Raw genomic sequence first — 24445 nt, forward strand, 5'->3', positions numbered from 1 at the left:
CGAGAGACACGGGCGCCTGTCGTTATTAAAGGTCTGGTAGAATCCATCAGAACACTTAGCTTGAGAAGTTACCAGCCTTAATAAGAGCTTCTGGAGAAATGCACATTTTCCATCACTAAACACCTCTGTCACACACATCCTTTTCCTCCTTGTTAACAGAAGACTTTATCCCCTGACTACTTCTGAGGCGGCCTCTTTATCCTACCAAAATACCTCCACAGCTAATCTTAGTCCCATCCAGTTTCCAAGGAAAAGACATTCCTTCTTTTGAAGGGTCAGTTTTTCCCTCTAGATCTCATTTCCTGGATGTCTTAAGGGGTGCTTGCTTATCTCAGATGATGGGTACAACTATATGGCCAGACATTTCCTTGAAGCAAACAGAATGTGCTTTAGGCATTGAGAGGAAGGGATGGTTTCTGCGGACTGATGTGGTGACTGCTGCACTTCTTCACTGGACACTTAGTGGGCGCCTACATCAGGGGCGGTGCCGGCCTGTGCAGCGACAGTGGCAAGCAGGACGGATGTGGTCCTGTCTGTGAAGAGCTTACGGTTGAGCAGGGAAGATAATGACACGAGACCACAAATGTGATAAATGTTCGGGATAGAGGGAGCACAGGGTTCAGTGGAAGTTGATAAATGAGGGTTCTCACCTGGCTTAGGCCTTGGGGATCGTGGAAGGCCTTTCCACACTGGGAAAAGATGTTTTAAATTGAGATCTGTCCAGTCAAGGTTATTCAAAGACCAAGAGGGGAGAGCACGGGGACTCCATACGAGGTGAGTTAGAGTGAAAAATGAAGAGCCCCAAGTGGATTCTGGAGCTACTTGGGAGGTAAAATTGACAGGATTTGGTGATTGATTGTCTGTGATGGTGACTAAAGAGAGGGAAGATTTTCTTGAAGTGTCTGGTCCTTACGTGGAGGAAGGGGCAGGATTTAGATAAGAGAAGATAAGCATGCATGTGTGTGAGGGTCAAGTGTGACGAGCCTTGGCAAGAAGATTGACTTGTAGTGGAGGTTTGCGAAGGAGATAAGGTTGGAGAGGGACATTGCAGCCAATTATCCAAATTGCTTCCTCCTGAAATAGACTTGACTTTACCTCCAGGTAAATCCTGGGGGAGCTCCTGAGGGTGAGTGAGGCATGCTTTCCCTTCACAGAAACCATTCCTTTTAAAAACTGTGCTAACGAATACTTTCTGCTTTGTTCCCTTGGAGGAGCTTACTTTTGTTGTGTAGTGTGATACGTGGTGAGAAAAAAATGAAAAGACTGAGGTGACCGTTTGTGTCTTTTATATCAGCTCTCAGATTAATATATTGGTAGAAAAAGAAAAACTGGCTCTTTCCTTTTCCTTCTCCAAAGAGGATCTGTTAAGGTCACATTGACTTCTCTTATCAGAGCCTCCACCCTGGTTTTTTGGAGTGAATCCTTCTAGAGCCATCTGAACCAGCATCACCTGGGAACTTGTTGGAGATTCTCAAACCCCTACTGAATCAGAGGTTTTGGAGGTGGGATCCCTGTAAACTATGTTTTAACGAGCCTGCAGGTGATTCTGATTTTGGTAAATGCTTGAGAACCACTGACTTAGATTAACTTGCTGTTCCCATCTCCCCTAAATCACTCCCAGATTCTTCTGTTCATCCTAAGTCTCCTTCAGATAACCCATCATTCTTTGGGCTACGGTGGCAATCTTAGTCAGGTAATCTTGGATTTAGTCAGGTAATCTTGGGATCCTCTCTCCTGTAGGAAGAAAAAATTCTCCGTGGAGACTTCCTTTAAAGCATTCCTGATGAGACAGATAACCCGTCTTCCCGGCCGCTGGCAGGTGGGGCTTCCCTGAGCTGTTCGGTGTACCAGGCACATGCCCACCAAAAGACTGTTTTTCCATTTTACAGATTAGAAACTTGGAGAAGAGAAAGAAAATGAAAGCTATGATCTGGCAGATCCCGAGGACGTGAACTCTGAGTGTTCTAGTTTCCGTGTCAGTAATACAGAATCAGTCAGGATGGCCTAGGCTCTGCCGTGGTAACAACAACAACTTTATTTCTCACTTTCACTCGATGTTCATCACAGGCCACCTGAGGGGTTCAGCTCTGTCACCTTTACTGAAGGGCCTGCATCCCTGTGCTCCCATGATTGCCAAACGCAAGCAAAAGGAAACTTGGTGAACTGCACCCCGGCACATCCACTCACATTTCATTGGCTACAAAAAGTCATGTGACCACTCCTCACGCCAAAGTTCACTCACATTTCATTGGCTACAAGTCACGTGATCACTCCTCACGCCAAAGGGGCAGGAAGTGCTTTTCTACCAGGCATCTGGGAATAGAATCAGAAATACTTGTTGGTCAGCACTAATGACTACACTTAATAATCCACAGAGCAGATTTATTAAGACAAGCAGGACTTTTTGAGATTGGCGCTGACGAGCTTTTGTTACATGACTAGAGCATTTTCTCATTTTACCTTTTCTATTATGCTACTTAGTTCTTTGTCAGAACCCTCAAGGCACGTGGGTATCAGTCAACAGGTCCTGCAGCGACCCCAAGGGAGACTTCTGCACACCCAAGCCAATAGGAAATATCTCTTGGAAGAGCTAATATAAGCCCAGGCTGTATTAATAAAAGTATAGTGTGTAGAGAAAGGGGGAGAGTAGTTCTCGTTTATCATGATATTTGTGGACTACTTAATTAATTCATTCCAAGTTTATGGAGCCCCAAGGATATGCTAAGCCCCAAACACTTTGATTTGGGTACTAAATATCAAGAGGGATGTTGAGCAACTGAGATTCCCCTGAGGAGAGGGACCATTATGGTAAGGGGTCTGGAAACCCTGTCCTATGTTTAGTCTGTAGGGAAGATGAAGGAGGATATACTTGAAGTCTTCAAGAAGGGCTGGCAGGTGGAAGTGGGGTATGCCTATTGTGTGGCTGCCAAAGGCAAGCATTGTATCAATGAGTAAAAGTTAAAGGCAGGCAAATTTTCTCTTAGTCCATAATTTTCAAGGGAGATGATTTTCTATCTCTTGTTTCAAGATCTGGAATCTCTTTTTTAACACTAAATGAAGTCATCTGCTTCTTAGGATAAGAGTTGACTTTTTCCATTAATAATATTACTATTCTTTTTATAGATAATGCCTAGAGCCCTTTTGATTTATTATCAGGCACTTTTCTAGGTGCTTTCCATGTATTTATTTCCACAACAGTCCTTTGAGGAAAATACCATCATTATCATGGATACTGAGGCACAGAGAGGTTAAGAGTCTTGCCAGAAGTTGCACAGTTAATAAGTGGCAGAGTTAGGATTTGAATCCAGGTAGTCTAGCCCCAGATGCTATGCCTCTGACACCATACATACTGCCTCTCATTTCAGTGGTCTTCGAGAGACATTCCCCTTCCTTGGCTGTGCTTAGGCATTAATGTGCTGGCTAAGTAGGCTACTGCTACTTAGAGGTTTTAATTTTAATTGTATTTGCAGTAATGAAATTTGATCTAATAGCTTCATGCTTGCTTGAAAGGCACCAGCTTCCCTTCAAAGTCTCTTCTCCAGAAAGCATTCTCAAGCCTGTTTACAGGGCTCATTTCCAATGACTGGATCGATTGGTCTCCTCTGAAGGCCTCTTTCCTGAGTTTCGGTGATTTTCTTGACTTGGGAGTGTGTGGCTTAGAGGGCCACACCTGAGGGCTCTCATACACTATGGCGGAAGCCTGGGTGCAGAGAACTCCCAGCTGTGGTTTTGGTGGCTGGCACTGTGCACAGGAGTATTCTCTCTTTGGTGCTGGGAAGCCCAGGAAGCCACTGACAGACGCCTCTGCAGCTCTTGGGGAAGAGGAGAGAAGCATTCCGGAGCCGTGACGTCGGCAGCTGACTGACAGCAGGCTGTATACACTGATCCCAGGCTTTGTCAAGCTTTTGATATTGAGGTGGGGCCTGCTTGAGCGAGTATGCATTCTGGAAGTTCGGAAGCCTGCTGTTGTGCTCAGAAGCCAGCTGTAAGGCCCCTAAGATCGCCTTGGAGTTTCTTAACCTAGGAAGAGGACCCTTGCCTGGCCTGTCATTCTGGGCATCTGAGTAAGTTTAGCTTGGTCCTTCCGCTGGGATTTGAGCAGCCCTTCATTTTCTCCTTGGACTATGTTGGAAAAAAATAACAGTTGGAATTGCCTAGAATTTCATGAGTGGTGTTTGGAGGATATGACTTTAAAAGATACTGTCTCGCTGAAGGTACATCTTCTCTTCCTGACCTTTGACCTCTTTGGGGGTTCATTTTGCGGGTGGCAGGGCAAGACTATCCAAGGCATTTGCTGATTATGCCTAGGGGTGGGGTATCTCGTGGTGCCAGAGATGGCTGTTTCTCGTTCTTCTGCATTTTCAAGTTGGTGAAAGCTTGCAGTGAGAGATTGAGAGCCCAGGATGGTAGAGAGGGCATCCTACAACTCTGAGCTCGAACAAGGAGTCTGTCCTATCGCTCATCTGCTGAGCCCTGGGCTGCGAGGCTGATGTGTTGCTGTCTGCAGCTGATACAGCCAGCACCTTGTCTTTCCAGACAGGCAGTCTTGGACTAGCTTTGCCTGTTGCATTTGGTTGCCATGGCAGCAGAAAAATGAGGAAAAATGGGAACACCTGGCAAGCCAGAAGCAGAAACTTGACTGTTCAGTTTTCCTTCCTGGTCTAGGAGACGGTGTTGGTGACAATCACAGGTAAGGGGAGAGGTGATGATGGTGTCCTTAATCATTCGGGCATCTGAGTGTTGGCTTGGCTCTTGATGCTGCTGTTTCGGAGGGCACTGGCACCGGATATTCGGTGGTTGCCACACGGCAACCACGTCTCTGGCTTTCTGTGCTGAGGGAGATGCTGCGGTGGTGGCTTCGCTGAGTGTGGAAGGGAAACTGCTGCCTGCACAGTGATTTTTGTCTTCTGTGACTTCTCTCCTTGTCCTCTTCTTTTACCTCCTCCTAGTCTTGGAAGTACCCAGATCTCCATCAGAAAAGGCTGTTTTCTAATGACTGCCTGGTAATGCAGGAGGAGGAGATACTCCAGAAGAGGGCTTGCCAAAGGCTGGGGTTAGAATCGTAGCATCTGTGAAATGGCAGACAGAGGTCAAAGTCTGGTTCTCTCTTGTAGACAGAGACGTGGAGCCTGAACAGCGGAAGACTGGACCAGGCTCACATGGCAGAGTGGGACTCTGGGCTTGGAGGCAGGAGAGAGCAGCCTTCGAGGCTCACTGGGTTTTTTCTGTGCCAGGTGAGGGGTGCTATTTGGGCTGGTTTCTGGCTCCCAGAGTGATGCGGAGTAGGGAGAGGAACTAGAGCTTGTGTTCCAGAGAGGAGCTGGGGAGGAAGGGGAAGGAATGCAGAAAGCCTTAGTTGAGTAATGAGGCCACAGTTGCTGAATGAAAACCCCTGTCAGACAGCCTCCCCCAGGGTGTTGGGAGTGTACAGGGAGCCTTGGCAGTCTGTCTGAGTGTCTCTTTTTCTTGGAAGAGGGAGTGTGGAGGTGTCCGCCTGTTTCGGACAAGAACTTTGTTTTATTCCTGCTTTTCATTCTGTGTTGCTTTTCCCAAACCCCTTAGGTGGTGGGTGTGAGTGCCATAAAAAATGCTGGTTGTGCTGGTTGGTTGTGAATGTGCCTCTTCTCATGCACCCAGTAATTTTAGCTGAGTTCTCCATGTAGAATCCTTGCAGATAAAGCATGAATTGGGTTGCCGGTTTCTCTAGGAACTAATGGGGCACAGATGTCATCTAATGATGTCTTCCTAGTAAGAGATTCCTGATTCCCCATAGTTTCCTAACCTCCTATCGTAGCCTTGAAGACTCTTGATATTATCTTTCTTCTGGGCAAAGAATGGGAGGCCAACCTCCTAGTCACAGGGTTATTACACAGTAGAGAAGCCCCAGATAAGGTGTTTAAAAGTCTGTTTGTAGGAAATGATTCCTGTTGAGAAGTTAATTGTTTGGTACCTTGAGCTTTCTGAAGAGATAGTGCCTTGGAAATAATAAAGTGTACCTGAGGTTTATGTTCTGGAATCTCCATGATAATAGTCACAAACAGTGCTTTTCATTGAGTGTAATGCTTCATGGTTTTCAAAGCATCATTTCTGTCCACAGGCCCATCTTCTGAGATGAGAATTCTCTTCTCATTTTGCAGAAATGGAAACTGAGGCCCAGAGTAGCAGTGTGACTCATGGAGGGAGTCAGTAAGCTGCAGAGAGTGGTTGAGATCCTGTTATTCTGGGCTCATGGTCTTTCCACCATCCCAGGATCTTCTTGGATTGGGGATTGGTCTTGGGGCTGAGAAGAGCAGAGGCCTATTTCTGCCAGACCTTGGGACTTGCCATGGGTTGGTATCTCTGTGACAGAGTCCAGGTTTTGGAATCCAGCTGCTCTCTTGAGCTGGTCATTAATCTCTCCGAGCCTCAGTTTCCTCTTTGATAAAATGGAGAAGGTAAAACTGGCTTTGCAGAGGGAAGTGAGATAATGCCAGCAAAGGGCCTGACACAGCAGGTGCTGGGCAGGTATAGCCAGGTCCTCAGCTTGCTTGACTTTGTGTACCTGTCCTTACGGGTTGGTGATACTTGGCCTGGCAGCCTACCTATTACAACAGCGATGGGGTCTTGCTGTGATCTGCTCCAGTTCATGATGTTGACTGAGAGACAGCTGAGGAGCCCATTGACCAAACTCACCTAAATTCAGACCCAAATGAAAAAAATGACTTCTGAATTTATAACTTCTTTTTTTTTTTTTTAACTGCATCTGTCAATGTTATACGCATTTGCTCCTGGGAATGTAGGAGGCAGAAGCAGCTCCTTTCGTAGGTGGGTAAATGGAGGGACAGAGAAAATGATTTCCTGCCCAGGTTCACCTGACGCATCGCTGAGGAAGTTCAGAGTCGAATGAAGTCACTTTCCTCCTAGGCTTCTCCAGACTGATTTCTGTCTGGTTCTGTCTTCTTTTGTTCTTTGCAGAGAAGAGGCAGTTCAGTTAAAACTCTAGCTCACTGTTTTGAACTTCAGTCCACACCCCTCCAGCAAAATAATCAGCATTCATGTAGTCCAAGTCAAGGAAAGAAAAGTCTTTGTTCAGAGCATCCCACTGCACTTTGGGAATCAGGATGGCACGGAAACCTGGCAAACAGGCTTTTAAGTTAATAGATTTGATTTAATAACGCTAGGAGTCTGCCTTCCCATAGCGTGTGCAGGGTTTTTTTTTTTTTTTGTCTCCTCTCCTGGATCCTTGTGACTCATGTGCCTCAGGGCAAGCTCCTGGGAACCGAACCACCTTCACGGATGCTCTGCTCATGGGCACGGGCTCTTCTCTGGGGGAGGGGCCCCTGCTTGAGTGAAACCTGTCAGGAGTATAACTCAGTCAGAGGACATGAGGAGAGGTTAGTGTCTGCCCTGTCAGACTTTTATGTGGGGAACTTGCCTGTAAGACGTGACTGGCTGAAGCAGGTGAACCAGAATGCCCACATCCAAGTGAGTGTGCATGGGTTACACACATGCACCACTGATGTTCCCGCTGCTCAGACTACTGTGGTAAAAGACTTCTAGAAGTTTCCATCAGAGCCAGCTTTTCAGGCATGCAAGAAAAATGTTTTTGAGTCTTTTTTCATATCCTCATTTTTGAATATCAAGTAGTGTCTCAAGCATGACCACTGTTTGTTTTTTTTTACTAGTTGAAATTCCAGATCACGTCTAGTGATTTCTGAAAGTCACAAGTCTAGTCAGCCTTGGAGGATCTAAGGGGCTTCTCAGATGGCGCTAGTGGTATAAAGCCCACCTGCTGATGCCAGAGACACAAGAGACGTGGATTCGATCCCTGGGTTGGGAAGATCCCCTGGAGAAAGGCATGGCAACCCACTCCAGTATTCTGGCCTGGAGAATCCCATGGATAGAGGAGCCTGGAGGGCTACAGTCTATAGGTCGCAAAGAGTCAGACACGACTGAAGTGACTTAGCACACGCACACACAGACAGAGGATCTAAGACACCGTTGCACACTCTGAAGAGATTCAGAGGAACATCCCCTGAATGCAGGTCTGGTCACTTGGCCAAGTGGGTAGCTGTGTGTGCTTTGTTCTTTCAAAGAGCCAGGTCAGGAACTGCCAGGTAATGGTTGACTCTTGTGTGTGAGTGGGGAGTCCTGTGAAGACATGTTCCCTGTTTATAGAGACAACACAGTCCCCTCCCTGGGGAGGATTTAGTTTGGCCTTTAGTCCTGTCTCCTAATAAGCTGCTTTCTTTGGATGTTGCTGAGCAGAGGTCTCTATAGTCATGGAGTACAGGGTTTTCTTCATATGTTTCTCCCTGCCCACTTACCCCTCAGTGTCCTCACTGATGTTCAGTGTTGGGGCTACAACCGGTCCTTTTCCACCTGAAATCTATTCATACCTGGCTTTCCAGGTGGTGGTCATACCTTCTTTCCAAACTGACCTAAGGCTGAAGGGAAGTCCTCTTTCTTCTTGCACTTTTGGCTGGAGAGCTCCCTGGCCAGCCAGCATCCCAGAAGCTAGTGTGGGAGGTGACATGGGGGTTAGAATACAGAAAGATGACTACAGTTAGAGCTCGAGATTGTAAGGTGCAAAAATGGCAGAGGTGGCTACCTGTCCTGGATTTCCTGGGCCGTCACAAACCCAGATGATCTGTTCTTTGCCCCACTGAGGAGCAGCGGCATATCTAGTTGATGGAATGTGATGCTGTCATTTAAAATGACATGAATGAGTTTAAAAGAAAGGAAAAAATGTTTAGATTACAACAAGTTTTAAAAATCAACATGGAAGATTGTAAAGCTATGTGATCACAGTTATCTGGGCTTCCCAGGTGGCTCTAGTGGTAAAGAATCCACCTGCCATTGCAAGAGACATAAGAGACATGGGTTCCATCCCTGGGTCAGGAAGATCCCCTGGAGGAGGGCATGGAAACCTACTCCAGTACTCTTACCTGGAGAATCCCATGGACAGAGGAGCCTGGCGGGCTACAGTCCATAGGGTCACAAAGAGTTGGACACAAGTGACTTAAGATACACAATTATCTAAAAACACACAAAAATGAAAGTAAATATACCAGGGAGATTCCTAGTGTCCTTTTGGTTTAGGATTCTGGGCTTTCACTGCTGTGGTCCAGGTTCAGTCCCTGTCTAGGGAACTGAGATTGTGCAGTGTGGTGTGGCAAAAAAAAAAGGCAAAGGAAAGAAAGTAAATATATCAAGTATTAAAATGATTTTCCTTTGGATAACAGGATTATGATTACAGTTATCTTTGCTTCTAACTTTTTTCTTGTATTTCTCAAGTATTCTGTAATAACCCTCATATCAGTGTCTTAAATGGGAGACAATTAAACTTGATAAAATCCCAGACAAACTTTTTTTATTGTTGGACTGTGTGTCCTGAATTTGGGCTTAGAGATGTAGCTGCCATAACTGAGATGAGCCAAGAACTCTTTGCTTTCCTTGTCTCAACCTCTGGGAATTTGAAAAGTCAGGCAAGACCAGGTTCCAGGAAGACGTCTCGGGCATAGTTCTGCCTGGAGGCAGGGGCTGGACAAGGCAGCCTCTCAGAGCCCCTTCCCACCCCCGGTTGGCTGTTATCTCTCTGCTGCACACAGCCTCTGCCAGCAGTGTGCGGGCTGTAAGTGTGGCGACATTCTCTGAGTGGGGAGCAGTGACAGAAGTCTGGCTGGGACGGAGGCTGGGGGCGGGGAATCCGGAGTGAGTGCCTGAGCTGATAAGGAGCCAGTGATCTTTCTGCCTGGTGGGACTCACACCTCTAGCTGCCAAGCATCCAGCCTGGCCCAGCCCCTTGGAAAGCTGATGCCCGCCACGGTGGTCCTGCTGCTAGGACAGCTCAGCAAGCACGGTGGTCACGGCTGTTTCTGCGAAGGACTTGCTGATGGTGCAGGGTGTCGGGGCTCTGTCTTGGGGTGTGGGAAGGATCACTGTGCTTTGAGTAACAGTGGTTTTGAAGGAAGCAGTGTAGCTCCAAAGTGGAAACTGGGATTTTCCCTCCTGGCACCTCTGTAAAAGTGAGCCTGGTGAACGGACATCCAGAACGCGTCTTCTTCGGCTGTGTCTTGCCTGGATCCTCCAGCTCCATCTCTTCAGGGCCCTGGCCCAGGCCTCCAAATCAGTTTCTCCACTTCTCTGGCAAAAGGCCTCAGTTTACTGCAGCTGTCTGGATCCTGTCGCCCGTCGGAGCAGCAGGCACCCAGCCAAAGACTGCTGGCACTTACACTTTGAGGAAGGCTTACAGATCCTGGAGTCAGCAGGGTCTGGGAATCAAGCATTGAGCTGCTCAAGGATAGGGACTGGATTGTGTGGGATCATTTTCTGCTGCTGCTGCTGCTTTGAAAGAGTCTGGCAAATGCTGGGGCTCTGTAGAGGCAGGTGAGGAGGGTTCTCTACGATATCTCTTATGCGTTATACATGATGTTCCCAGGGTACCAGTCTTCCCAGGGCAAGTGGGAAGCGTAACTGGCCCTCTTGGTGGGAAGCATGATGTCGCTGGATGCTGATGGGGACACATCAAGGGCATCCTCACTGGGGACCCAGGCGTGCCTCATTTCTTCCTCCTCTCCAGACATGGCACAAGGGGTTAATATCTCCAGTGGCTCTATTTTGGGGCTAATGGAGTGTTCCTAGAATAGGACTCTTTGTTGAGTAGTCTATTTTGGGAGGCAAGCCCCACTGGCATTTATGTAAGCGATTCTCTCTGTGTATCTGGGGGTGTGGGTGTGTGTGCGAGTGATTTCTTGTTACTAATTATAAGCGGCTCTTTTTGGGAGCCAGGGAAATGGAGGTGTGTGTATGTGTGTAAGGAGTGTGGATTGCTCTTGCCGTGAAGAGTAGTGGTGTAGCCGTGTGTGCCCATCTGATGGGGCACACAGTCACCCAAGTAAGAGGATAAATGAGGGGGCCTTGGGACTGCAGGCAGCAGTGACTTGGCCACTTGGGGTGTCAGGCTGTGGAGCCTGCCCACCTGTCCATGCTCTTGATTCCCTGAAGCGCATGTGTAGGCTGGACATCGTGACCCTCTGACTGCAGGCTGGAGTTAAGTGGTATCCAGAAGATCTGTTCTGGGTTGTTTAAGGTCCATTAACCAGTTCTAACCTGAACTACTCTGATGCTGGGAGGGATTGGGGGCAGGAGGAGAAGGGGATGACAGAGGATGAGATGGCTGGATGGCATCACTGACTCGATGGACGTGAGTCTGAGTGAACTCTGGGAGTTGGTAATGGACAGGGAGGCCTGGCGATTCATGGGGTCGCAAAGAGTCAGACACGACTGAGCGACTGAACTGAACTGAACTGGAACTAAACCTCAGACTCCACTTCCCATCGCAGCCTGGCTATTTATTCACTGGATTCTCTTCTGTCTCTCCACAGGCCAAATCCACATATGTCGAAGCAAGAGAGAAACCAAAGGCCGTCCAGCATGGTCAGTGAAACATCCACGGCGGGGACCACTTCCACCGTGGAGGCCAAGCCTGGCCCCAAGGTGAGCTCTGGGCCACTCGCCCTTGCCTTCCCCTCTTCTGTATTTTGCCAAGTCCCTTTGTAGCCAGAAACACATTTGACCTTCACCATAGTGTTTTTTTGTTTTTTTAACTCTCTTTTGTATTGGGGTTTAGCTGATTATAGTGTTGTGATAGTTTCAGGTGAACAGTGAAGGGATTCAGCCATACATATGCATGTATCCATTCTCCCCCAAACCCCACTCCCATCCAGGGTGCCACATAACATTGAGCAGAGTTCCATGTGCTAGACAACAGGTCCTTGTTGGTTATCCATTGTAAATACAGCAGTTCTACCATAGTTTTGTGAAGGAGACACATAATAAGAGATCTCCCCAAATGAGAGATCGGGAAATCGAGGCCAGTTGGGGTTATGTCACATGTCCAAGAAAACAGGTGATTGCTGACAGAACCAGGACTGACAGCTAGGGCCTTGGCTGTATTCTTCATTTTCCTGGCGTGTCTTGGGAAGGCCACACCTCTGTTCACATGTGTCTTGGAGACCGCATGGTAAAATTTGGGACAGAGATTCCAAAAGTGTCTGTGCCCAAGCTGTGGAGGCACTGACTGAGGAGCAGGGAAGAGAACCAGCATCGTGGAGAAGGGGAGAGCACCAGAAAGGGGGGGTAAATATCTGGAAATTTGTAAATACTGTCACCAAAAAGTAGCATTGCTTCAGAAAGCCACAGGACATGCTGGGGCCAGCAGCTGCTGGTAAAAGTCGACTGAAAAATCCCTTTACATTTGTTTTCTCCGTGACCCAGACAGGAACCTTGCTAGCTCTTGGACTCCCCTTTTAATTAGGATGCTATGGCCATGCGCCCACCCATTCATGGTCATCTCACTGTTCTTTTAATCAGAGGACGGTGACATGCAGATGAAGGCGCAGGGAGCCTGTAGCTTTTCTATCATGCATTTGCTTTTGGGGGCTTCCCCAAGTCATCCCGGCTGCTAGAGACTAAGTCTGCTCTTTCCTAGATCATTAAGTCCAGCAATAAAGTCCACAGCTTTGGGAAGAGGGACCAGGCCATTCGGAGGAACCCCAACGTTCCAGTGGTGGTGAGGGGCTGGCTACACAAGCAGGTGAGGAGACTGAGGAGGGAGGGTTACAGGGAGGTAGTTCCTGCTGAGTCCCTTCCTTCCCCTGACCCCCGGGAGCTGGGAAGGGGCTCCTAGTAAGGTTTTTGTTCCTGAGTCTGTCCGAGGCCAGTAGATTCTACCTACCGATCATGCTAAGTGATGTGCTCTTCCTGTTTGCAAGTGAACCGTCGACTCAATGGCTGCAGTTTCCTTTCCCAAACCCACTTAACCGCTTTGGTTCTTGATACTACTGCCTGTCCTGGGGCTCGGACCCGAGTGTGGGTGGGTCAGCCTGCATCCAGCTCTGTTGTCATAACCCTCTGCCAGCACTTGCCCTCCTGATGTTAAAGAGCCTCTGTTATCATTTGCCTGAAAAACCCCATGTTTTCCTTTTCTCCTGTCTAGCACACATATCTGGCTTCCTAGCATCTCAGATTTCAAATCAGCCAAACTCAACTCACTGTCTCCTCAGCCCCTACCTGTCTTTTTCCCCTAGCCTGCTTTTCCTGGGTCATGGTGGTGCCATCCTCCCAGACACGTGGTTTAGGAACCTCAGCACCACCACCAGCTTCTCCTGCTCCCACACCTGTTCAGTCCGGAAACCCTGTCAGCTCTGTGTCCCCCGACAGTCCATCCTTCATCTCTGTCTTTACCACCAGTTATCCTGCCTCTGGTCCTCTGGCCGTGAATAGGCTGTGAGGTCCTAGGGTCAGAGAACATGTTCCTTCTGTCTTCTTCCTTCTCTTCTTGCCATCCATCCATCCATCCATCCATCCATCCATTCCCCCACTCACCCACCAAATGCCTGCCGTATTCCAAGCGTTCTCACTGCAACGACAAAGGGATGAGTAACGTGTGGTTCCTGCACTTGAGGACTTCCTGTCATAGTCTGCAGGGGACACCTCTCACGTGTCATGTCATCACCTAGCACGGACTCCCGCATAGCATATTATCCAGATAAACACAAATTCTGAGAGCAGTGATGTATGTTTTTACTCAAGGCTTTATGGGAAGACAGAGATGGGCGTTAACTTGTACAACACACAGAAGAAATCCCTAAATGTCCCCTTGAAATCCCTCTCCCCCAGTTCTGTTCCCCACAGCAGCTCCTGCAGCTCCCCAGCCTCTTCTGACCGATACTCCCCTGGGCACCATCCTCTTTTAATGAGACCCTCTTCCCTCACAGCTCTGTTCTCATTTTGTTTTCTTACCTGGGTCACCCTCTGACTTTTTCCATTTGCATCCCTGTCCCTGTTAAACAAAAGGCTCCTTTGACATGTGGGGTGAGATGGAAGGGGTTATAGATAATCCTTCTCCCCAGCAGACACCCCCTTGCCCACGCCCCTGGGCCCCTGGGCTGGGCTGTAGCTGTGAGGTCTGTGTAGATGCTGTGGATACCCAGTAGAGAAAGTGTCGCTGTGCTTGTGGGAGTCCTGAAAGGCTTCCCAGAGGAAGTGACATTTGAAGCAGACATATAAAGGTGGAGAAGAGCTTTTCAAACAAAGAAAATATCATATGCCAAGACTTTAGAGGTCACCTAGTTAATGCAGAAGATAAAACCAAGAAATACAGAAATACAGTTAGCAAGTTTTTAACACTTAAGTAAATGGAGGATGGATAAAAATTTTTTAAAATTTAAGCCTGTCAAAAAGTTTTGCAGAAGGAAGACAATTTAAATAGCTAAAAATGGCTCTGGAATTTTCCTAGGTTTGGGAGAAAAGTGACCCTAAAACTACTATTTTCCTACCTTAGCCATATTAAAAAATTTTTCATAGTCACCTAAAAATTTTTTTTTAAATAAATGTAATGATTTACATTTTAGATGAGTAGAGACAGAGTCTTGTTACGAGACAGTTTAGTTCAAGAAAATCCAGGTCTTTTTCTGTTGAACAGAAGGAAAACAGCATAACCAGTCCCTTACGGTAGATGACTTAGTCAAATGAGAATTTTGCCTCACTGATTAATAAGCTAACTTAAATTCTTTGTTGCATACTATATAAATCAATTTTCTTTCTTTCTTTGATCTTTATTGGAGTACAGTTGATTTATAAAGTTGTGTTAGTTTCGGGTGTACAGCAAAGTGAATCAGTTATGCATATACATACCTCCACTCTTTTGTTTTGGATTCTTTTCCCATATAGGCCATTACAGAGTACTGAGAAGAGTTCCCTGTGCTCTGCTAAATCAATTTTCTAATCGGTACAAATGAAGATATTTTATAGCATATTGAATGAATGAATGAATAAATATTTGTTAAAAGCTGATTTCTTTCTTACTGAAAGAACTGTTTTTGAATTCTTGTCTTCCTTTCTAAAAGTAGGGTGCTTATGATATATTAGACTGTTTACAGGAAACAGAACTTCCTGGGGATAAACCGTCACTGGATTTAAATTTTAATGTCCTATTCAAAGAAAGGCTATGCAATCAAAATTTATTAATTTATGGAAAGAAAGCGTGAATATGAGCAAATCTTGGTTCCAGAATGAGGTTGTACATAACTAAGGAGGGGGAGCAGTATGCTCAGATATTGCCCTGATTAGTTTTCTTTGCTTTTCAGGACAGTTCCGGGATGAGGCTGTGGAAAAGGAGGTGGTTTGTGCTTGCTGATTATTGCTTGTTTTACTATAAAGGTGAGCTGAGGTTCAGGCCACCAAGGGCTCTTTGTGCCTGAGGTGGTGGTGAGGTGATACAAAAGTTGGTCTTCTCAAATCCAGTGTTTGGACCAGTGGCCCGAGCTAATTAATAACCTGTTAACCTGCCAAAGTGTTCACTTTTACATATGTGGATGGTTGGTGACTTCATTTTTATCAGTCCCAGCCCTGGAAGTGCCATTTGTCAAGTTAAAAATAATAGAATCTGGTTTGCCTTCTACTTAGGGTCTCAAGTTCTGGATTTTTTCCAGCTTCTGCCCCACTTGGGGCATAGGCACACCTTTGATGCAATCTGGAGGGAAGAGAAGTATAGGTGAAGCATTGTATTTTATAACCTATTATCTGGATTTATCCCCTGTTACTGGGTGGGCAGCTGGTGAATAAAATTGGCCATATGAATATTTGTGAAGCCCCAGTACGTAGAGTTAGGGGCTGTGCAAAGGTGAGAAGAAAGTAAGGCTCAAAATATGGAGGAAGAGATAGTCTCATTATAAGACAAGACTAGGCTGTGACAGGTGCTTTGGAAGGCATCCAAAGTGCTTAGGCAGTGCAAGGGAAGCAAGAAGTTAATTCCATCGTGGAGAACTTGGGCAGGGTCCTTAGAAGAGCTAGGGTATAAGTTGAGCTTTTTAGGATGGGTAGAGCTTTGCCCATGTTTGGGGGAAGATGGGCATTCACGCAGAAGAAACAGCTTGAAGGTGGAATGATAGGCCTTCAAGGCTAGAGTGAGTCTTGCATGGAGCACACACTAGGAGATAAGGCTCAGGAGACGGCTAAGGGCCAGAATGCAACAGAGCTGTGAGTCTAGACAGAGGAAGTCAGGTTTCCTTCTGTATCCAGTGAACAGTCAGCAAGTACCTTGTGTGAGAGAGCAGAGGGACCAACTTGTCATTAGGAAGTTACCTCTGGTAACAAAGATGGTTTGGGGGAGGAAGAGAATAGATGTAGAAAGTATGATATTTCCCACCTGCTCTAACTTTGCCCATGAGGTGTGTACCACCCAGAATCCCTTCCCCACCCTTCACAGAACTTTAAATAGCACCTTCTGAAACCTTCTTCCCTTCCCCAGGCTGTGTGCCGCTCTGGGCTGTGTCCCCACAGTGCGTGGTATGTGCTGTATTTCAGGAGTTAGCAGGTGGAACCAAGTGTGTTCACGTGTGTGCCCCCATCCTCAGGGAGAGGGTGCCGTCTGCCTCACCTGTGTGGTCCCAGCGCTAGCACGGTGGTCCCCGGAGCACCTGAATGGATGCTCCACGACTGCAGTCATCCTGGGAGAGAGAAGAAGCACTGAACTAGGGTTGTGGGATGGACCATCCTAAGGAGGGTGCCACAGGAGGTTATCCTGATGTGTTCTTCCATTCAAAGACAGCCGAGAAGAAGTGGTCCTTGGGAGCATCCCTCTGCCCAGCTACGTGATCTCACCAGTGGCCCCTGAGGATCGCATAAGTCGCAAGTACTCCTTTAAGGTACTGTCCCTCTATTTTAGTGCAGCAGTGCCGTCCTAAGAAATGTTGTTTAGTCGCTGAATCGTGTTCAACTCATTTGTTAGCCCATGGGCTGGAGCCTGCCAGGCTCCTCTGTCCATGGGATTTTCCAGGTAAGAATACTGGAGTAGGTTGCCATTTCTCTCCAGGGGATCTTTCTGACCTAGGGATTGAACCCGTGTCTCCTGCTTTGGTAGGCGGCTTCTTTACCATTACGCCACCTGGAAAGCCCCTAAGATACATTGTGTTCCCAGAAATGGCTTCACTGAAGCAGTTGTTTTTGTTGGGAGTGGGAGGGGGAAGAAGTTAAGAAGTTGAATGTTTCAGACTCATGTTCAGTTCAGTTCAGTCGCTCAGTCGTGTCCGACTCTTTGCGACCCCATGAATCACAGCACGCCAGGCCTCCCTGTCCATCACCAACGCCCAGAGTTCACTCAGACTCCTTGTTATAAATTCTTTAACCAAGAATAATATCCCATCACAAGTGCTTTCATTTGTGTCAGAGCTTTTGAGTCCCTCAGCCTTAAGTATTTAGACCTCTCTTTTCTTGTCACTACTATATTTCTGCGACAGGGTCTCAGAAAAACAAAACAAAACAGGGGCTCCTGCTTTCTTAACCACTGTCGCTATCCCCAGTGACTCCAGAGTTGCTGTGGGTTGAAGATCCTGGATCCTCCTTTGCTTCATGTTGCATGATGTGGCATTACCTTATTCCTGTAAAACCTTTTGTGACTGAGAACTGCTGCTGTTCACATTACCTCACTTGATGCTTGTGGGGAGCCTGGGGGGTTAGTACGATTAGCTTCGTTTTATAGATTAGGAGAATGAGGATCGGAGAGCTGAAGAAGCTTACCACAGCCCCAGAGCTGGAAGACGATGGAGGCAGACCTCCACCCTGAGCTCTGTGCTCTTTCATGTGCAGTACAGGGAGGGAAGACAATTTTTCTCTCTTCCTCTCTGCTTTTCTCCCACATCTTACTCTGGTCATCTGTGCACCCATTGTGGGAGGCAGGAGATGGTTTCAATGAATGGTTATTGTTATATTAGTAATACTGATCTATTAAATAGTTCAGAGCCTCTCCTGCTCACTGTTGGCTCTGAGAACGTTTTGTTCCCTGGTTTTCAGACTAGTCTTTTGCAGCCGAACACCTTCCTTGGAAAACCTTCCTTTCTAGGATTGAGTACTGCTACTGGGCAAGCAACTGGGATAACACTGTTATATGATTTGGTGGTGGTGGGGACAGCATTTGGAATATCTTCAAAGTAACAGATTATAATAACTATATATGTTTCATCTTAACACTTCATTGGGAGGTGTGAAAAATAGGTTCGAGGAAAACATCTTTTATGTGCTGTCACATTCTCTCCTTTTTAAAAGAAAAAAGACTTCACCAAGAGTGTTCCCTAAATATTTTGTCTGGGAGACAGAAGGCATGGCCATTTTGGGGGCTGATTGGGGTCTTCAGGGTCTGAGAGGAAAGAAAAGCTACTCCGGGCCGCCCTGGTGATGCTGAGCCGGTTCTCCAGAGAGGACTGGTTTCCTGAGTGTGGAAGAGGTCCCTTCCCTTTGGGTCGCAGTGTCATTCTTTCAGGGACCTGAGGGTGGGCGTGGGGCAGTTCAGAGTCCACATTCATGGGCTTTCAAGGAGTGGGCAGTGTTTTATGTCCTGGGCCTTATGCTTGCCTCTGATGCCATTTCTCAGGTTCCAGAACTGCAGTTCTCTGACTGTTGCTAGGACACCTTGCCTGAGACTGTTCAGGGTATCTGCAGTGGCAGATAGAGCCTAGAGGGTTATGTGTCCTCTCTTGTCTGTCTTCTCTAACCGCGCTCCCAGCCTGGCAGGCCCTAGGCATTGTGCTGGATGCGCCCTGAGGCTCCACTGGGGCTGCGGGATGAGCCAGCAGGGCTCTCCGTGGCCTTTAGGTGCCACTCTTCCCCCATCTCCCACCCCTCCCCGCCATCAGCAGGCCTTGTGCTCTGCTGGCTCATCTGGGGCATCTTCTCACAGAGTGCCTACAGGAGGCACAGCCTCCCTTGGCCTGCTGGTCACCTCTGAGCAAGCTTAGCCCCTCAGATCCAGGGTCTGGGGCAAAAACCATCCCCACGCAGCCGGTGAGGGAAAGCATCTTTACTGCTTCCCTTTGAGCTGTTCTCCTTCCCTCAAGACTAAGGGCGCCTTACCTGAGTGTCAGTAGGTAAATCGCATCCTTCTTTTTTAAACCTCTTAGTGTCCACGGGTAAATCATGTCTTTTCTATTTTAATGCATAACATCTCCTTTGAGAAAGCAGACAACAGTCGGTATTGACAGCACCCATGCCTTTGATCACCAATAGAAACCAGAGATGTTTTCATATCACATTATAGTTGTTGCAGATATCTTGAAATACTGTTTATGCTCTTCACCACTTCGAAATTACAATAATTATTACATGTGCTACCAGACTTGTTATGTGATACATTATTAAGGAAGCACCTGTATCACTATATTGCAACATTTAAAAATATTTTGGTAACTATATTTTAATATAGTGTATTTCCTTTATCTTATTTGTGCACTAAAACACCTTCTAGGAAGAGTTCGTAGAATTCACCAAGTCGTCAAAAAGATGCCAGAAAAAAGGTTAAGACTCTCTGCTTTCGATTCTGGCTGAAGGCCAGCCAAAAGTCATGGTGTTTTATGTATAAAACACTGAGTATACTTATGTATACTCAGCAAACTTCTATTGTGCTCTGTTGTTCTACTTGGCAGGATATAGATGCTAGGGATACAGCAGTGAAAGGACACAGTCCTTGCCTTTGTCTGCATGAGCCTGGGGATTAACGGGATAAGAAAAGAACAGGAAAGAGCTGCTCTTCTTTCCCCTTTCAATTTTGTGCTTTCTCTGTCTCTGAAATCCATCTTTCCCTTACCACTGTTGCTATTCTGTCTACTCTACCATCACCCCCCGACCCCACGGTAACTAACTTACTAGGCACTGAAATGATGCCTTGCACGTAGTGAGCACTCAGTGAGTGTTGGCCATCATTGCTTCAGCCCTCGAGCTCCTCTGTAGCCTTCAGCCTGTCCTCCACACTGTTTCTCAGTTACACGTCTGTTCAAGAATGCTCCCACCATATACTCTTCTGTGGCTCCCGTTGCCTTCAGGATAGAGCCCAGTTTTGGTTTAGAAGGTCTGGCTTATCTCTCTAGCCACGTTTTAGCACACTTTCTTCATATGCCTTTCCTCCATTTCTTGCCCGTAGGCCTTTGCTTGAGCTTCAGTCACAACCTCGAATGCCCTTTCTGAACTCTTCCTTGCCTTTTAGGTGTCTGTTCAGGGCACACCTTCTCCAGGAAGCCTTCCCTAAGTCCTCTGGACGGGTTTGGTACTTTTACTTAAACATCCACAGCTCTGGTATCACTGCCCTATAAATGGCTGATTACCCATCCAGAGCTTTTTCCAGGGAAACTAGCCATCAGCTAGTTTTGCCAGGGCAGATGGGGCTGGTCGTATTCTTCAGACAGATCACACGGAGCTGTCATTTGTAGTAGGAGTTGTGGTCAGTGACACTCCTTATACTTCCCAAGTTAAGGTTGGTTCAGCTTACTTGTATTTTGTGTTAGTCCTCCATAAGTCAGTGATGGTTCAGTGAATCCCACTTACTTACTCAAGTGGATGCCTGCCCCAGAACCCCCTGTGGCTGGGCAGAAAGTCTGGGAAGCAGGTGTCAAAGATCTTATGGGTCATTGTCCAAGGGAGCTTTTCCAAGAACTTCTGCCAGTTCACAGTAAGACACGCATAAGCCCCTGTTCTCTTCCAATTGCCACGTCTCCACCTTGCTGAAAAGGAGGAATCCTTCCTAGAAGAGTGGGTGAGTCCTTATCATGCAAGAAAGGAGATCAGGTTTGCTCTGGCCACTGTGGGAGCCCTTAGTTGCAAGCCAGGTCTGCCTGCACTCCCTTGGCACTGGGCTGGGTGGACTCAGATCTGTGGGTGTCACAAGCAAACTTGTATTTAACATCGTTTTTGGACATGGCTGTTAGGAGTGTGAGAGGAGAAGTGAATGCTTATAGATCGTGTCTGAGATTTCATCCATGACCACTGGTGATTTCAGAAACATGTCATTTTCTAGACATGTTTCCACTTCTCTCATTTTGCTTTCTTTGACTGGTCCTTGCATGGTATCTGCCTGTCATTGTAGATCCAGGTTATTAGATCAGTGAGCTGTATCAGACTCATTTCTGGATAGACCCTGGGTGACATGTCTAGAATGTCTGAATAGACATTCCTAAGTGAGTGTCTAGAAGCCTGGCTCCAGCTTTTCAGTCAATCAAAAAAATATTTATTGGGCACCTACTGTGTGCCAGGCACTGTTCCTGGGGATATAGTAATACCAAAATAGACAGAATCCCTGCTCTCATCAAGTTTATATTCTGCAAGAAAGAGAGAGATGATAAACAAGAGTGTAAAAGAAACAATGCCATGTAATAAGTGCTGTGATAAGAAGAATCTGTGACTAGGCGTGGAAATCTAGGAAAGTCACTTCTCAGAGCTTTACTTGCCATATCTATAAAAGGGATTCTGAATGTTCCTACATTTCAAGGCTGTTGGGATTAAAATGAGATAAAGGCATGGAGGTACCCAGAAGATACACAGAAGGCACTCCGTAAATCTTTATCTTTCCGCATCATCTCACCCTGTGGATTTGGTGAGTCTTTTCCTTGCAAATTTAAAAGACTCTGCTTATCAGAGCCCAAAGGGGAAAACTAGTGTTACCTCTTCACGGTCCATCCCAGTTGCTTTTCGGGGGTCATTCCTGGTACCTATAGAACATATGAGAGTACCTTGAGGCTTCCTGACACATAGTAGGTATGCCAGGGTCCTCAGTCAGGTGTTAGACCGCTTGGTCAAACTTCATAGTACCTCTTTGGAGGAGAAGAGCGGCTTCCTTGATGGGCACATATCACATTTCATGCCAAGCAAGGAAACCCAGGAAATATCTGCACCACGCTATCTGCTATTGAGCAGCTGTTTTGAATCAATTCCAGTCATCAGGTGCTTCTGAAGAACCAAGACAGGGATTCCTGAGAGTCTGCTTATTTGGAATGAGATGTTTTTTGTTTTTTGTTTTTTTTTAAATTAAAAAAATCTCTTTCTCACATAAGCCTTGAATTGACTGTGTGCCCTTCCATAAGTGGGAGTAAGATAAGTAGGAAACAGGTACAGCTGCAGGGCTTTTGCTGTGGGGAGCAGACACAGCTGTTGCTGGGCCTGTGTCAAGGAAGGGGAACCCAGCCTCTTTTTTCCACCTGTGGAAATCAGCTGGGTGGTGCGTGGGCTTTCTGTCTGGAAGAGGGGAGAACTGGGCTGGGGCATCTCTTGGTTTTTGCTCCTGGAAGTGAAACGCACACTAACCTCTCTGACCTGAGTCTCTGTCTTCTGTCTCCAGGCTGTGCACACCGGGATGCGGGCTCTCATCTATAATAGCTCTCAGGCCGAGCAGTCGGGCATGAGGACATACTACTTCAGTGCCGACACCCAGGAGGACATGAATGCTTGGGTCCGGGCCATGAACCAGGCTGCACAGGTGCTGTCTCGATCGTCACTGAAGAGGTCAGTCCCCATGGAGGGTCCCTGCCAGAGCGCTGCCTGTGTGGGAGGGGGACCCAGATTCCACTGTCCACTCGCTCCTATTAAGCATTGCCCTCCCTTGGAATTTTAAATGGTGACTTCTTCCTGGAGGAGAATGCTTATAGAGCCAATACATGCTGCCGGCAGAGCTGAGAGGTCCCCTGGGAATTATCGAGTCCTCTGGCCTCATTAAGCAGAGAAACGGGAAGGACTGGAAGGGTGAAATGACTGAAAAGGCTGGGATGCCCGGCCTTGGAGCCTGCTCGTGTGTTTCTCAGTCTTTCTTCTCTTGTGTGTGGCTGAAAGGACAACCCTGGGGCAACGTCTTGGGAGGAGGGAGCGGACAAGCAGGTAAGATCTTGAAACTGGAAATGTGCCACTGACAGCCCACCACCTTGCTGTTGGGAGCTGATGTGGGCACTGTCTTTCAGCTGCCTCTTCCCTCAAATGGGCCAACCAGGGTACCATTGGGGATCTGGAGGTTCCTGAGTCTGTTGACTGTGGGTGATTCCCTGAGAGCACGCGGACAAGGAACATGAGTGAAATCAGTTGCTTGGAGAAGGTCAGGTAGCCCTGGAAAAGTCGGGGTGCCTTTAGCCAGTGCTCACCTGACATGAATCCCCTTCTTCGCTGGACATCTTGCTCTGTTTGGAGGCCTCTTTGACAAAGGTCTCTTAGGCCCTGTAAGAGTGGTGTCCTCCAGCAACCTGAAGACTGGATTCTCAGTGATTGCAAATGAGTGGTTTTATTTTGTCCACCTTTTCCAACTCAATTTTATGTGGTTTGGGGTATTAGTGGTACTTCCTAGCTTCATATTCTGTTTCCTGAGACTAACAGGTCTTTGATATAATTAGTAGCCTCCCTGAAGAGGCAAGGTAGGGGTCTGGTTCTGCCCTTGGAGTTTCCGTAGCGCCTAAGTTGAGCATTTGTTGTGCTGGGTTTTTCCGTCTACTTTTCAGTATCCTAGGCTTCGAGGGGGTATCATCTTTGAATCTTCTGCACACCTGACATATAGTAAGCTCTCAAATACCTATCGAGTGAGTGAGAAACTGAAAAAATGAATGAATATGTTGTACAGGACAGGAACAAAGACTGTCCTGGCAGTTACCCCGTGGGCCCTGCATCCGTGACTCTTGCCTATAGGCATTCAGTCAGGTTTGCCTCTCTTCCTAGCGGTGTCATCCAACCTGGGTTTTTCTGTTGTGAGCATGATAATGAATCAAAAGTCTGTGCCGTTAGCCTGCAGGGCATCTGTTCAGTGACACTGGCATTCCCACCTTCATCCCAGGAGAAGGAAATGGGCAGGTTTGGCACGACTCACTCCTAGTGCACAGTCTGGTCCCAGAAGCTCACTGTTTCCTTGTCTTTGTTGTTCATCAAAAACTATTTATTTTGGTTGTGTTGAGTCTTAGTTGTGGCACATGGAATCTTTAGTTGCTGCAAGTGAACCCCTAATTGAATCAAACCTGGGTCGCCTGCATTGGGAATGTGGAGTTTCAGCCCCTGGACCAGCAGGGAAGTCTTCCTCCACGCGACACACACGCAATAAGACATTCTTCTTGTAAAAAAATACAGAAAGTGAAGAAAAATATCCTTAGTCACCTTCCCAGTGTTACCTCTGTTATCAGGTTACCAGGGATCTCTTTAAACTATTTTCTGTTCATTTATGTGCGTATATGCTCTTATAGAAATATAGAGGGTTTTTTGTGCTTTTTTAATAGCATGAATGATATTGATCTTGAAAATCATTCTGTATCAGTGTATCTGGGCTGTGTTTTTGCCTGCTGTATGGTATTTCATAATGTAAATGTACCCTAGTGTAGTTAAGCATGTGCCACGTGTTGGATGGTTTATTTTGTGTTCTCTTTTACAGCACGGTTGTGTAATGAAAAATTTGTACAAGCCTCTGCATGTGTGAGGCTTTCAGACTGTTGGATCAATATACAGTGCATCTTAAATTGTAATCAATACTGCCAAACTGTCGTTTAAAGTAAGTTGTATTAATATGTTCCACTAATGAGAGTGCTCATTTCTCCACATCTTTGCCAGCAGTTGATAGTATCAGTCTTTTTCATTTTTGCTGAGCTGCTGTGCAGATAAGTGGTATCTGTTTATTTTAATG

At 46.9% G+C, this 24445-nt stretch overlaps 1 protein-coding gene across 4 annotated transcripts in view; it reads left to right on the forward strand.

Moving 5' to 3' along the window:
- The window catches only part of PLEKHA7 (pleckstrin homology domain containing A7), a 220434-nt gene that overhangs the window by 136325 nt on the left and 59664 nt on the right, over window positions 1-24445 (forward strand). For 3 of the 4 annotated variants that reach the window (XM_069554252.1, XM_069554253.1, XM_069554254.1), the window contains exons 5-9: window positions 11367-11478; window positions 12473-12577; window positions 15132-15204; window positions 16591-16691; window positions 22142-22305. In XM_069554252.1, the coding sequence (XP_069410353.1) occupies window positions 11367-11478; window positions 12473-12577; window positions 15132-15204; window positions 16591-16691; window positions 22142-22305 (555 nt within the window). Of the gene's footprint in view, window positions 1-9747; window positions 10369-11366; window positions 11479-12472; window positions 12578-15131; window positions 15205-16590; window positions 16692-22141; window positions 22306-24445 lie in introns of those variants that run through there. The other variant, XM_069554255.1, reaches the window with a different exon arrangement.

The sequence above is a fragment of the Ovis canadensis genome, chromosome 15 (genome assembly GCF_042477335.2).
Source record: "Ovis canadensis isolate MfBH-ARS-UI-01 breed Bighorn chromosome 15, ARS-UI_OviCan_v2, whole genome shotgun sequence".
Lineage (NCBI taxonomy): Eukaryota > Metazoa > Chordata > Mammalia > Artiodactyla > Bovidae > Ovis > Ovis canadensis.